Below are 13,603 nucleotides of genomic sequence, written 5' to 3'. Positions count from 1 at the left end.
TTAGAAAAAGCTTATTCCACTACTTTATTGCATAGTAGTTGGAACCAAGTGACCTGTAGTGACATGAACTATTTGCCTTATCTAATTAAATCCTATTCAAACACTTTAATCTCAAAGCTGTCTTCATGGTCCCTGTCATCTTGAACCCTCTGTCTCTCCCCCTGGTCCTGGCACAAATATATATATATATATATATATATATATATATATATATATATATATATATATATATATATATATATATATATATATATATATATATATATATAATATTTTTTTTTTTTTTTTTTTTATCCCCATTTGTGCCAGTGATCGGCTAAGAATGTTTGGTAAGAGAAATGCATTAGAATGGTACGTGTGAGTGAAAAATGTGCTATACTATATTAAAAAAAAAATCTACATCTCTGAAACGGCCTGGTCTGTTTTTGTTATAACTAGTCCTGCAAATTTTGCTCTAGGATGTGCCTGGGTGAACAAACAATTTTTTGCTGCTTTAAAAAAAATAATAAAAAAAAATCATTTGCACAGATCAGTAAAACAAGATATTAATGACTTATTAACACCACCTCCTATTTAACTACATTGCTTGAACTAGGATTTAAATGATATAATTGCAGGCTGTGTGATTAGACTGATTCCAGGTATCAATGTCACAAATTCAAGTTAGGATATGGGGAGTTAAAAGAGAATAAACAGACACTGTGTCCAATGTCATGCTTGTTGGCAGCAACACTTCTTGGTGAAAGAGATAGGCATTGGAAAAGTCTAGTTTGATAGATCAGTAATCCTTAACCCATACTAATACTCCAGGTTTAGGCATTCCCCTGACCCAATGGGGATACTGACAAAGTTCTGGCAATAACTGTTAAAGGGACATTCTAAGAACCACAACCACTACAGCTTAAAGAACCACCAAGTGCATCCAGTCCACTCTATCTAAATGAAGTAGTCACACTGACTAACGGCCTCTAGAGGCACTTCCACTGTAACAGCCAAGTGATACTCTGTCATGTGATGTTCGACGTCCATGAGGACGTGAAGTGTCTTCAGATACTGCTCAAAGAAAAGCATTCAAATCAATGCTTTCCTATGAGAAGCATTTAATTGGATTGATTTGCTGTATAGTCTCCAATGTTTTGTATGAGGAGCATTGGATTGGACCAGAACAGTGGAGGTGATGTGTCCAGTATGACTTGACAGGCAGCAGGGACGAGAAAAAGCAAGGTAAAATGATTTTTACTGGAATGGGGGAGAGGCGGCACTAGGTCACTGAAATTTGATTTGTATCTATAGCCAGCTAAAATTAGAAGCCATTGGTGTGTGTGTTTTTTTTTTTTTTTTTTTTAACTTTCTTTATTCTAATGAACAAAGCCTTTTCAACAAAAATACAATTCTTAAAGGGCCATATAGTCACCAGAACCACTTTAGCTTAATGTAGTGGTTCTGGTGACTAGAGCCTGTCCCTGCAGGTTTCAATGTAAACACTAACTTTTCAAAGAAAAGGCAGTGTTTACATTGCTGCCTAGTAACACCTCTATTTGCAGTCACCCAGACGGCCGCTAAAGTGCTTCCTATCTCAGCGCTGCACCTACATTCAGTGTCTGTTTTGTGGATTGAGGTGCTGAATGTTCACCATACAGATGTATTGATTAAATGCATCTGAGGAATTGCTGATTGAGGGGAGGGTGCGTAATAAATTCCTGTGATTGGACGGGGGACTGGTCATATATTTATTTTCTGGACCCAACAGTCCATTCTCCACAAACTAAACATACACTCACTGACACATGCGTGCACACACCAGAAATAGGCTTCAATTAAATTTAAGTCCACCTAGCCTCCCCACTTCTGGGGCATCCCTTGAGTCCAGTTGGGCCTCTGGTCATCTTCAAGCTCTGCTCCATTGCTTGCTGTTTAGTGATGCCAGAGCTGGAGTGACCTCATATTTTGGCTCCAGGCTTCACTGCAGGGCATACAAGAATACTACAGCTCACTCACTGCCTGCCTTCATTGCTTAGAACTGGCCGTCCGCCTCCACATTCCCTCAGCAGGCCGGTTATCCGTTTTGCACGTTTGTGTTAACTAAAGTGTTGTGTTTTTTTTTTTTTTTTTTAAAGTGTGTGTGTGTGTGTGTGTGTGTGTGTGTGTGTGTGTGTGTGTGTATATATATATATATATATATATATTTTTTTTTTTTTTGGGTATTAACACTATAGGGTCAGGAATACAGGTTTGCGTTCGTGACCCTATAGTGTTCCTTTAATGCCTCTGTGGGGCAATTTACCCTCAGAGGTAATTATTACAGTTTATAAAAATTGCAGTAATTACCACTGCAGGGTTAAGTGTGATGGTAGTTTGCACCTAGACCCTTCAATGAGCTGAAGTGGTCTGGGTGCCTACAGTGTCTCTTTAACTCCAGAGTACACTATGTCTCTTGACACAGACCACTGTCTAGGATTTCGCTGAAAATTACAGAAATCCTTATCAGCCAAAAACAAGCCTCTCTGTGTAACAAATGGCCAATGTGACAAAGGTTATTCATGTACACTCAAATGACTTGCATGGCTTTGCTCTGCCTGACACTGAAGCCAGCCAAAACATTGCACTCCCTCCCAATAACCAGTTTTCATCTTCCAAAGACCAATCAACTCTGCGCTCCTTTTGTAAATAACATTATATTTGGTGTAATCATGTCAGAGGTTTTGCTCTCTTTCAGTATATTTTATGGGATAAGGTGCTAATATGAACAAAGTCCTATTGGCATTTTAAACAAATGAGCTCTGAAGCTAGAGAAAGTGAACACTTATTTTACATCACTATTTCATTTATTTGAAGCACTGCTTTGACTGTTTGCAATCTAGAAGTACGTATGTTTGGTTACTACAGCATTGTTTGCATGTGATTCAGTGGAGGCAGATATGGTGGAGTCTCCTTATTTACTTTTCATATAGTGAAATGTAGGTAAGAATTACTTCTATAATTTTATTGTAGAGTTCATCTGGCAAAGAAGGCATTCCAATTTTGTGACTCCAATGCAAAATGTGACAGGTCAGTAGTACTAGGCTTGCACAGCACTCTTTGACAGGTTTAGCAATTTTTAAATGAGACTTTAGACACGGAACCTATCTACACTGCAAATGAGGTTTGTGTGTGTGTCTCTAAAGTATTCAACCACATTGCATCTATGCATATAGTACAGCCTTAGCATTGTATGCACTCTGATTGCAGATAACTCATATTACTGTATGAGTGTTCTTGTGAAAATGTAATCCTTTTTTGAGTTTGGAATTTATTCTAAAACCTACCGTAGTTTGCTCACTTTTTTTTTTTTCTCTCTCAATGGCACACACTAGGCAATGACCATATCCTGACTGTGTATTTCACAAAATGACTGACAAACATTCATTACCTAAAGCCATTCAAACATGTATGACTATGCAAATTAGAAAAGGTTGGCTTATTCTGTGCAGGAAATGTCTGAGGATGACTCAAGAGCCTAACTCCATTCCGTGTGTGTGGTTTTAAAATGTAAAAAAAATGTAACTTTCTGCGTAAATTCGCCCACCCCGTTTTCACATAAAATTAACACTCTAAAATTGCAGTAGTTGTTGTGGTGGCAAAGGTACCCTGGCACAATTTGTGCCCTTGTAAGGAGTCAAAACCTTTTTAAACTTTGACTTCTTAGTTTGGGTCGGCTTCCACTATGTATGGTGTAGATGTGGAAGTTCCTAAGCCAGAACTTCTGTTAATTCTCCTGAGCTAATTGCTCTCAAACAGTGAGCTACGCTATGCACTCCCGGTATTCGGTTGGAAGTAGAGAAAGCTGGGACTGCACTCTGTGGACCCAGGTAAAAGGTTACACTATTCAAAAACTGTTTAACTTCTTCCAATGGGGTAGTGCCAAGGCAATCTGACACCATAACCACTTGGTTCTCATATGCATATTTTAACTAGTCCCCAATAAGAAGGGGTGTTGCTATGCGCCAAAAAGACCAACTGATTCTGAACAATCGGCAAAAAGCATCTTTGTCTGTGTAGGAAATGAAGGGTTTTTTTTTTTTTTATCAGTCTTGCAATGTAAGGGTGCCAAAATCATGCCTAGGGGGGCTTTTCAGCACGCCTCTTCGGGCTTCTGCCCTCAGCAATGCCAACAAGTTGTACCTACAGCCAGGGCCGGATTAAGAGCCCAGTGGGCCTGGTGCTGATAATTATGATGGGCCTAATTACAAACTCTTATTGACCAAAACACTAAAACAGTCCTACCTCCTAAGCGTCATGTATCTGATGGAGATGATGCTGTAGGGAAACTCATAGGATGCAACTATGAGAAAACACATACCCTTTGCTAATCTCATGCTTTCATCTTTCAAGTAAACCCATACCCCCTAACAGCAGTCTCCAGTAACGCAGGAAGTCAATAGATGCGGTAAAATGGTGGGCTACTGACACAAATCACATAACCAGAACGGCCGAAAGGGCGAACATACACAAAAAGGGGGAATGTCTGTGTCCCTATGTCTCCCAGTCCCTTAGTGTTTGTGTCCTCATGTCTCCCAGTGTCCCCATGTCACTAGGGGACATTGAGAGACATTGGGACACTGGGAGACATGGGGACACAGATACTAGAGAACACTGGGAGACCTGGGAAATCTGAGACTCTTGGGGACACTGGGTGACAGACACGAGGGGACACGGGGAGACATGGGGCACTGAGACACTGTGATATATAGGGGACACTGGAGACTTGATAAAAACCTGGGTACAGGTCAAAATGTTGCGGTGTCCAATAAACCTGCTTAAAGCTGTCACAGTGAGTGCCTGAGATTTTTTTCTTTTATACTAGGGGACACAGACACTACGGGCACAGAGACACTACGGGCACAGAGACACTACGGGCACAGAGACACTACGGGCACAGAGACACTACGGGCACAGAGACACTACGGGCACAGAGACACTACGGGCACTGAGAGACATGGGGCACTGAGAGACATGGGGCACTGAGAGACATGGGGCACTGAGAGACATGGGGCACTGAGAGACTGATACATAGGGGACACTGATACATAGGGGACATTGGAGACTTGATAAAGACCTGGGTACAGGTCAAAACGTTGCGGTGTCCAATAAGCCTGCCTAAATCTATCACAGTGAGTGCCTGAGATTTTTTCTTTTATACTAGGGGACACTGAGACACTAGGAGACATGGGGACACAGAGACACTAGGAGACATGGGGACACAGAGACATTGGGAGACTAGGGGACTTTGGGAGTCTAGGGAACACTGAGACACTAGGGACACTGGCACACTACAGACACTGAGAGACACCAGGGACACATGGGGATACTGAGATACTACGGACACTGGCTGGGAGACATGGGGACACTGCCATGTCTCCTATGTCTCAAAGTCACCCAGTGTCCCCATGTCTCCCTGTGTCTCCATGCCTCTCAGTGTCCCCATGTCGCCCAGTGTCCCCTAGTGTTTGTATCCCCATGTCTCCCAGTGTCCCTTAAAGTCTGTGTCCTCATGTCTCCCAGTGTCCTGATGTCACTAGGACACTAGGGGACACTTAGAGACATGGGGACACTGGGAGACATGGGGCCACTGAGCCACTAGGGACAGTGGCTGGGAGACATGGGGACACAGACTAGGGGCCACTGGGAGACATGGGGCCACTGTGTCCCTAGTGTCTCAGGGTCATGGGCGTCTGAATGGGGGTGGTAAAGGGGGGTACTTGTCCCCCCCCCAGATTTTTCAGCTTGTGCTGCTATTTTTCGTTTTAGTGTGAGAATACAGTGCAATACCAGCACTGGCCAGTAGGCGCTGTGAATTGAGAAAGGCAGGAAGCTACAGCTTATCCCTGCCTCTCTCTCATGACTGAAACCGCAGGGGAGCAGCACAGAGGCAGCCTACAGAGCAGGTAAGTGAGGGATGGGGGGTGGGGGGAGACCGCATAGAGGAAGGTAAAGTAGAAGGAGCAGAAAGGTTCTGCAAGGGGCAGGAGGGGTCAGCAAGGAATAGAAAGGGGCAGCAAGAAGCAGGAAGGGGTCGAAAGGTTTTCATGGAGCAGGAGGGTAAAGTAGGAGCAGCAAGGAGCAGGAGGGGTCAGCAAGGAGTAGAAAGGGTCTGCAAGAGGCAGGAGGGGTCAGCAAGGAATAGGAAGGGGATGCAGGAAGGGGTAGGGACGGTCTGCAAGGAGCAGGAGGGGTCACCAAGGAGTAGGAAGGGTCTGAAAGGAGCAAGACGGGTCAGCAAGGAGTAGGAAGAGGCAGCAAGGAGTAGGAAGAGGCAGCAAGGAGTAGGAAGAGGCAGCAAGGAGTAGGAAGAGGCAGCAAGGAGTAGGAAGAGGCAGCAAGGAGTAGGAAGAGGCAGCAAGGAGTAGGAAGAGGCAGCAAGGAGTAGGAAGAGGCAGCAAGGAGTAGGAAGAGGCAGCAAGGAGTAGGAAGAGGCAGCAAGGAGTAGGAAGAGGCAGCAAGGAGCAGGAAGAGGCAGCAAGGAGCAGGAAGGGGCAGCAAGGAGCAGGAAGGGGCAGCAAGGAGTAGGAAGGGGCAGCAAGGAGTAGGAAGGGGCAACAAGGAGTAGGAAGGGGCAGCAAGGAGTAGGAAGAGGGAGCAGGAAACAATATCAGTGTTAATGTGTTCACTTTTATTTACTGAGTGTCAGGAAACACAGAGGGCCGCTGGGTAGGGGTGCCGCTGATTGGCTAAAACATTGTTGGCTAAAACATTTTTAGGAATCGGGAACTAGTGATTGGCTTAGAGTGTCAGCTGACCACTCTAGCCAATCAGCGGCACCCATGCCCAACGTCAATCTGCACTTCCTGACACTCTGTTTCAGAAGTCGAATACCACTGAGCGACCTGGAGATCTGGAGCTGAAGGAAGCCTTTGGGGGTAAACCATTTGAGAGCGGTTTCACCCCTTCAAAGAAAGAGCACCCAGGGGCCTCTTTGCATCACAGCATTTTCATTTAGATAAAGTTGTTATGGTGACCAGAATGTTCCTGTAATTTGATGAAAGGAACACTATAGTGTCAGGAATACAAACATATATTCCTAACACCATAGTTGTGAAAACGCTATTCATCCTTGCTTTATGTGAAAATGACTATGCTCCTTCCCTTTCATGACACTGTCAAAAAGGGGCCAAGCATGGATGTCATTACAATTATGCCCCCCCCTCCCCCCACGGAAAAATTCCTGCGGACGTCCATGCTCAGGGTCCCCATGTTCCCCAGTGTCCCAATGTCTCAGCGTCCCCATGCCTCGGAGCTGCTGTCTGGACTCTCTGTGCAGAGCTGCTCCCCCGCGGATCAGTGAGTAGAGAGAGGCAGGGAGGGAGATGCCGTAACTTCTTATCACTGCCTCTCTCCACACAAACAGCGACCCCTACTGGCCGGCGCTGGTATTGCAGAATAATCTATGTTTATACAACAGACATTTGTATTGCCGGTATTACTGCAATGCTGGCACCAGCTAGGCAGCCTCAAATACCTGAGAAATACTTCTGAGAAATACCTGGCAACCCTAAGAAATACATGAGAAATATCTGGCAACCCTAGGAGTAGTGTGTAAAAAAAAAAAAAAAAAAAAAAAAAATTTTTTTTTTTTTTTTTTTTTAAAACCAATGGGCCTATTCCATGGGCCTGGGCCTGGAGCTGCAGCTCCATCAGCCCCTATGTTAATCCGGCCCTGCCTACAGCACAACCTGTGCACAAGTATCTACTGCGTCTTCACACCGACTATCTCAGAGCAAAAATCTATATAGTAAAGTTCATGGTTTGATTATAATACTTTAAGTCTGAATTTATCTTTAATTCTTTGTTTCCTATAAAATGTAGTTGTTAAAGGCTTGAGGCAAATATACTTGGTTTATTCTTGAATTTTTAATCCTGTTTGTATTTTCTTTCCCTGCTACAGAATGTCCGTATCGATCCCTCTAGCGGGTTTGCTTTTGAGATGTGGCGGGACCTCCCAGTTCCTTTCTACATGTCTATTTACATCTTTGAAGTTGTAAACCACAAAGAAGTTGTTCTCGGGGAGAAACCAAGAGTCCGGGAACGAGGCCCATATGTGTACAGGTATGATGGTCTATAGAATGGTTTAATGATCGTTGTGGTTTTCTTTAATACTTCATTTTATTTATTTTAAATAATAAAATTAAAATCCAAATAAATAAAACAAATAGCCAATCAACCATACCTTGGAAATGGTCCAAACCTTATGTAGTAAACCTGTTAAAGGATACCTTTGCTTTTAAACCATTAGGTGTTACATTGTTTTAACTGCAAGTTTAGCTAAAAATAACAAATGTGTCTGGGCATCTTGATAAAGATATCAGACAAGGATACTGTACAGAATATTCCTTGTAATGTGGGTGATTCCTACAGATATTGATTTGACTCTAACAACCATTTGATTTATGACTGTTCTGATATCACTTGGATTTTCAGAAATCGAATATCTGACAATGTCCTAAAATGGACTTTAATTCTGCTAAATGTAAATTATCAGTGTAAATCCACAGCAGCGAGACAAAATCCTTGCATTTTAAATGTTTCACAATTTAAAAAATAAATAAATCTGTATGAACGGTTTGCTACGAAGCAGGAACGAAGGTCAAACAGAATTCAGATCCTTGGTGCAAGTTGAAAAACATCTGTAATCCTTGGTAAAAATGATAGATTATTGACATAACCTAGAACGGTCTGAATGACTTTTGTTGACGTCCTTACAATGTCTGGTCTCCTTGGCTGGTACAGCAGATGTTGATGGAAACTTTTTGATGCATTTTGATCTCCATTGGCTGACCAGACTACTGATTTGCCTTGAACTACTGTCAGTCTGTCTGTCTATCTTGTAAAAATATCTTGATGGTTACTGACTTGCATTCTGTTAGTTATGTATTATTTATAATGGACTGTTAAGGTCTGGTTAGATCAAAAATGTCTTAAATGTCAGTTTTGTTCTCTATGACGGTAGCATGATCTATTAATATAATCACCATTTGTTTTTCTTTCAGGGAGTACAAGCAAAAGACCAACCTCACTTTTCATGATAATGGAACAGTCACATTCATAGAAAATCGTACGTTTTTCTTTGCACCTGACAAATCTGTAGGCTCAGAAGATGACCATATGATAGTCCCAAACATTATTCTTTTGGTAAGCGTTTCCGCTGACTTAGGATACATAGTCTATACCACAGGACTCATTTTTATGTAGGTCACATTTTAGGTTTCTCTAGTTTTAAAGGCAAGATATAACCTGTTTATATTAAATTATTTTGATTTTATTTATACTTGGATAAAAAAAAAGTACAAAGGCCAGTTGGCATTTCTCTTCTGTCTAACTGCAGCAATTTGCAAATACACTACTACAGGTGATTGTACGTTGCACTTTATACAGGCCACCCCTACAACCATTGCAGAAAACCTTCTGCAAAGATTTGCAGAAGTAAGCCGGCAAATTTGTGTAATAAATATAACATTACTGGTAGTTTGCTTTTAACTAATTCTATATTTCATTCAAACTGAACCTTCAAATGCTAATATAATTGGAATAATTGTTTTTTGATTTTGATATTTTTAAAAAAAAAAAAAAATTCTCCTTTTATGTCAACCATCCATCAGGCTTCATCAATGATGGTTAAAGATTTGTCTCTTCCCATTAAATGGATTATCAGCGGTGCATTTGCAACTTTTAATGAGGAACCCTTCATGAACCGTACAGTCAAAGAAATATTATGGGGCTACGAAGATCCATTTTTGGATTTTATAAATATGATTCTGCCTGGCAAACTTCCTTTCAAAGACAAATTTGGCTTATTTTCAGATGTAAGTATAAAATAGGTTTTTGGTTTGTTTGCTTGTGTGTTTATTTATGAATGTATGTATTTTCGGCTTTTTAGAAATGTTATCCTAGAGCTGGAAAGGAGCGCTACTGAAAAAAGGCACTTCACCAGTTATCTGCGTTCCATGTTAAATGTTAATTAGTTAATAAATTGTCTTAATCTGCCACAAACTGGAATGCATTTACTGTAACTCTTCCTTTGCAGTACGAAAGCGAAAAACAACTGAGCATTGTTTCCAAAGGATGATAGTGCTGTTGGTATGCTGTACATTCTTTGGAGTAGGCTTATCAAATTGAGAATAATTTTTTTATATAGAAATTGCAATTTCATATAATTGTGAAATACTTGTGGACTTGTTATAATATGCTAACTTATTGGAGTTTATTTATAACCCTATAATCTGGTTTGGCATGTAAATCAGAATATAACTTTCCAATTATTATTTTATTTATGTAGCGCCAGCAAATTCCGTAGTTCTGTAGAATGGGTGGACTAACAGATACGTAATTGTAACCAGACAAATGGACGCACATCAACAGAGGGTTTGAGGGCCCTGCTCAATGAGCTACATGCTAGAGGGAGTGGGGTGTAGTGACACAAAGGGTAGAAGTATGAACAAAAAGTGACAGATTACTTGCATCTAAGGTGGCCCTGGCTATATGTTTGTGCTGCGGCCGCCCCTCCTTCAACTTAAATTATTCTGGGTATGCCGCCAACCATTTTACCGGGCGCTCGGAAGCACTTACACCGTTGCTGACTAGCGCCCGGTAGAATACCCGTCCAGCGGCATACTCAACAGCCCTAAGAGACTGGTCCCTCCCAGGCATCCGTTGCGGTGGCAGTGCGCAGGTGCTTTAATTCCTCGCTCCCGCCCCTTCCCCTGTACGTGGGGAGAAGTGGGCGGGAGCATAACAGGAACAGGTAAATATGCTGAGAAAGGATGTTATGGGCAGCCAGGCGCAGGCAATGTTTATGTATGTCTGTCTGGGTCATTGTGTGTATGTGTCTGGGTCTGCATGGGCCAGTGTGTGTATATGAGTCTGTGTGCATCAGTCTACATGGGTTAGTGCGTGTGTCTACTTGAGTCGGCGTATGTTGGTCTGCATGATTGGGTGAAGCAAATAGGGCGGCAAAAATGCTTGCACCGGCCCTGGGTGGATAGATCACCGTAATGGATTTATCTTAACAGATTTTAAAACAGTCAGGTGGGTGCAACCACAAGCTGTTTTCAAAATAAGTAAATAACAAACTCCTTTTGATTGGATAGTGTCTTTGACTCCTTACTGGTGAAATTGCAAGTGAATGATGCTTAATTGGCTCCAGATGGGAATGCTTGGGTAGTCTGTGTTTATAACCTTTATTGTACAATGAATGTAGTGTTAACCACTAGTTGAAACATCTACCGTATTTTTCGCTCCATAAGACGCACCACACCATAAGACGCACCTAGTTTTTAGAGGAGGAAACCCAGAAAAAAAAATATTTTGAACAAACTATCCCATAGTGTTTTTTACTATGGGAAAGTTTGTTCAGAATATTTTTTTTTCTCCCCTGTCCCATAGTGTTCCTTACCACCCACTCCCCTCTCCTGTCCCATAATGATCTTTAACCCCCCTCCCCTATCCCATAGTGTTTTTTAACCCCTCCTCCCATAGTGTTCTTTAACCCCCATCCCCTTGTCCAATAGTGTTCCCCCCCCTCCCCTCCTCCCATAGTGTTCTCCCCCCCTCCCCTCCTCCCATAGTGTTCTCCCCCCCCCTCCCCTCCTCCCATAGTGTTCTCCCCCCTCCCCTCCTCCCATAGTGTTCCTTACCACCCACTCCCCTCTCCTGTCCCATAATGATCTTTAACCCCCTCCCCTATCCCATAGTGATTTTTAACCCCTCCTCCCATAGTGTTCTTTAACCCCATCCCCTTGTCCAATAGTGTTCCCCCCCTCCCCTCCTCCCATAGTGTTCTCCCCCCCTCCCCTCCTCCCATAGTGTTCTCCCCCCTCCCCTCCTCCCATAGTGTTCTCCCCCCCCTCCCCTCCTCCCATAGTGTTCTCCCCCCCCTCCCCTCCTCCCATAGTGTTCTCCCCCCCTCCCCTCCTCCCATAGTGTTCTCCCCCCCCTCCCCTCCTCCCATAGTGTTCTCCCCCCTCCCCTCCTCCCATAGTGTTCTCCCCCCTCCCCTCCTCCCATAGTGTTCTCCCCCCTCCCCTCCTCCCATAGTGTTCTCCCTCCTCCCATAGTGTTCTCCCTCCTCCCATAGTGTTCTCCCTCCTCCCATAGTGTTCTCCCTCCTCCCATAGTGTTCTCCTCCTCCCCCCTCCCCTTGTCCCATAGTGTTCTCCTCCTCCCCCCTCCCCTTGTCCCATAGTGTTCTCCTCCTCCCCCCTCCCCTTGTCCCATAGTGTTCTCCTCCTCCCCCCTCCCCTTGTCCCATAGTGCACTGTCTTGTAGCGTGGGCCGGCAGCACAGTGCGCACCGCGGTACTGGAACTTCAAGTTCCGGTTTCCGGCGGGACTGAAAGGAAGTTCCTGTACCGCGGTGCGCACTGTGCTGCCGGCCCACGCTACAAGACAGGTAAGTAAACCTTCACATGCGCTCCATAAGATGCACAGACATTTCCCCTCACTTTTGAGGGGGGAAAAAGTGTGTCTTATGGAGCGAAAAATACGGTAATTTAAGTTTTAGGCTTTTGTGATGGGTAAACAAAATGCGCTATTCCAAAAAGTCTCTAGAATTTAAGCCATTTTGCAAACTCCAAAATGAAGGAATCCTTGAATGTTTGTTAATAATTACTAGTATTCCTGGGCACCAGCAGTGACAGATTGTGCAGGAAAGTTTGAGCAAATATTCACTACCTTCATACATATTTCCTCTGTGTAGTATTTTATTATGCAGCGTGACAAAATGTTAATAACCATTTTTATTTAAATTTTTTTAATTCTAGTTTAACAATTCAAATACTGGTGTATTTACTGTGAACACAGGAATAAAAGACATTACCAAAGTACAAATGATTGATACATGGAATGGGCTTACAGAGGTATGGTGTTTTATTTTTTTGGGGGGGGCGGGGGGACGGAGGGTTTCAATAACAAATTGTGTCCTTATTTTCTGATATTATTTCTAATGCAAATTTATTCTCTACTTCTTTTCTCGTACTTAACCAGATGCTATGGAATGGTATCTGTATCAGATGTTGTTGTTGTTTTTTGTCATTGTTCTCAGTCTATAAAATCCCTCCGTCCAGCTCACTCTCTTTGGGAGTTCTAGTGGTTTATAACCAGGGTGCTCTGACCTCACTGATGTATTATTTTGTTTTAAGAATGATTTACAAATTACCTGTCGTGGCATGTTGAGTCTGGCATAAATAGTCCTTAATTAACAAACCATGCACGTGCAGTACTGTTGGTAATTCTGCAAGAGTAAAACATGGCTTTGGATGTAAATTAAACTATTCTAATGGTATCACTAGAACTTTGTGAGAGCAAACAGGACTTCTGTTTACAGGTCCGAGCTTGGAAATGTACAGGCCAGGGAAGAACAGCTGTAATGTATAATGTTCCACCCTGCCTGTTTTGTTCCTGGTCTCAAATATCCATATAGCTTGGGGTGTGCATACAAGAGCCAAACTTGATGTAGGATTTTAACATCACATAATAGACACTGTAAGAACCAAAACAAGATTGGCATAATAAAGCAGTTTTGTTGTACAGGTCATACAGTTGCAAGAAAAAGTATGTGAACCCTTTTGGAATGA

General features: G+C 42.8%; 1 protein-coding gene across 3 annotated transcripts in view; it reads left to right on the top strand.

The window, feature by feature from the left end:
- Positions 1-13,603, top strand: part of SCARB1 (scavenger receptor class B member 1) — a 103,696-nt gene that overhangs the window by 40,169 nt on the left and 49,924 nt on the right. For all 3 annotated transcript variants that reach the window (XM_063454333.1, XM_063454331.1, XM_063454332.1), the window contains exons 2-5: positions 7,922-8,082; positions 9,024-9,165; positions 9,633-9,836; positions 12,791-12,886. In XM_063454333.1, coding sequence (XP_063310403.1) covers positions 7,922-8,082; positions 9,024-9,165; positions 9,633-9,836; positions 12,791-12,886 — 603 coding nt within the window. The remainder of the gene's footprint in view (positions 1-7,921; positions 8,083-9,023; positions 9,166-9,632; positions 9,837-12,790; positions 12,887-13,603) is intronic.

Source organism: Pelobates fuscus, chromosome 5, assembly GCF_036172605.1.
Source record: "Pelobates fuscus isolate aPelFus1 chromosome 5, aPelFus1.pri, whole genome shotgun sequence".
Classification (NCBI taxonomy): domain Eukaryota; kingdom Metazoa; phylum Chordata; class Amphibia; order Anura; family Pelobatidae; genus Pelobates; species Pelobates fuscus.
The sequence above is the reverse complement of the archived record's forward strand: the minus strand, read 5'-3'. Positions and strand labels throughout refer to the sequence as shown.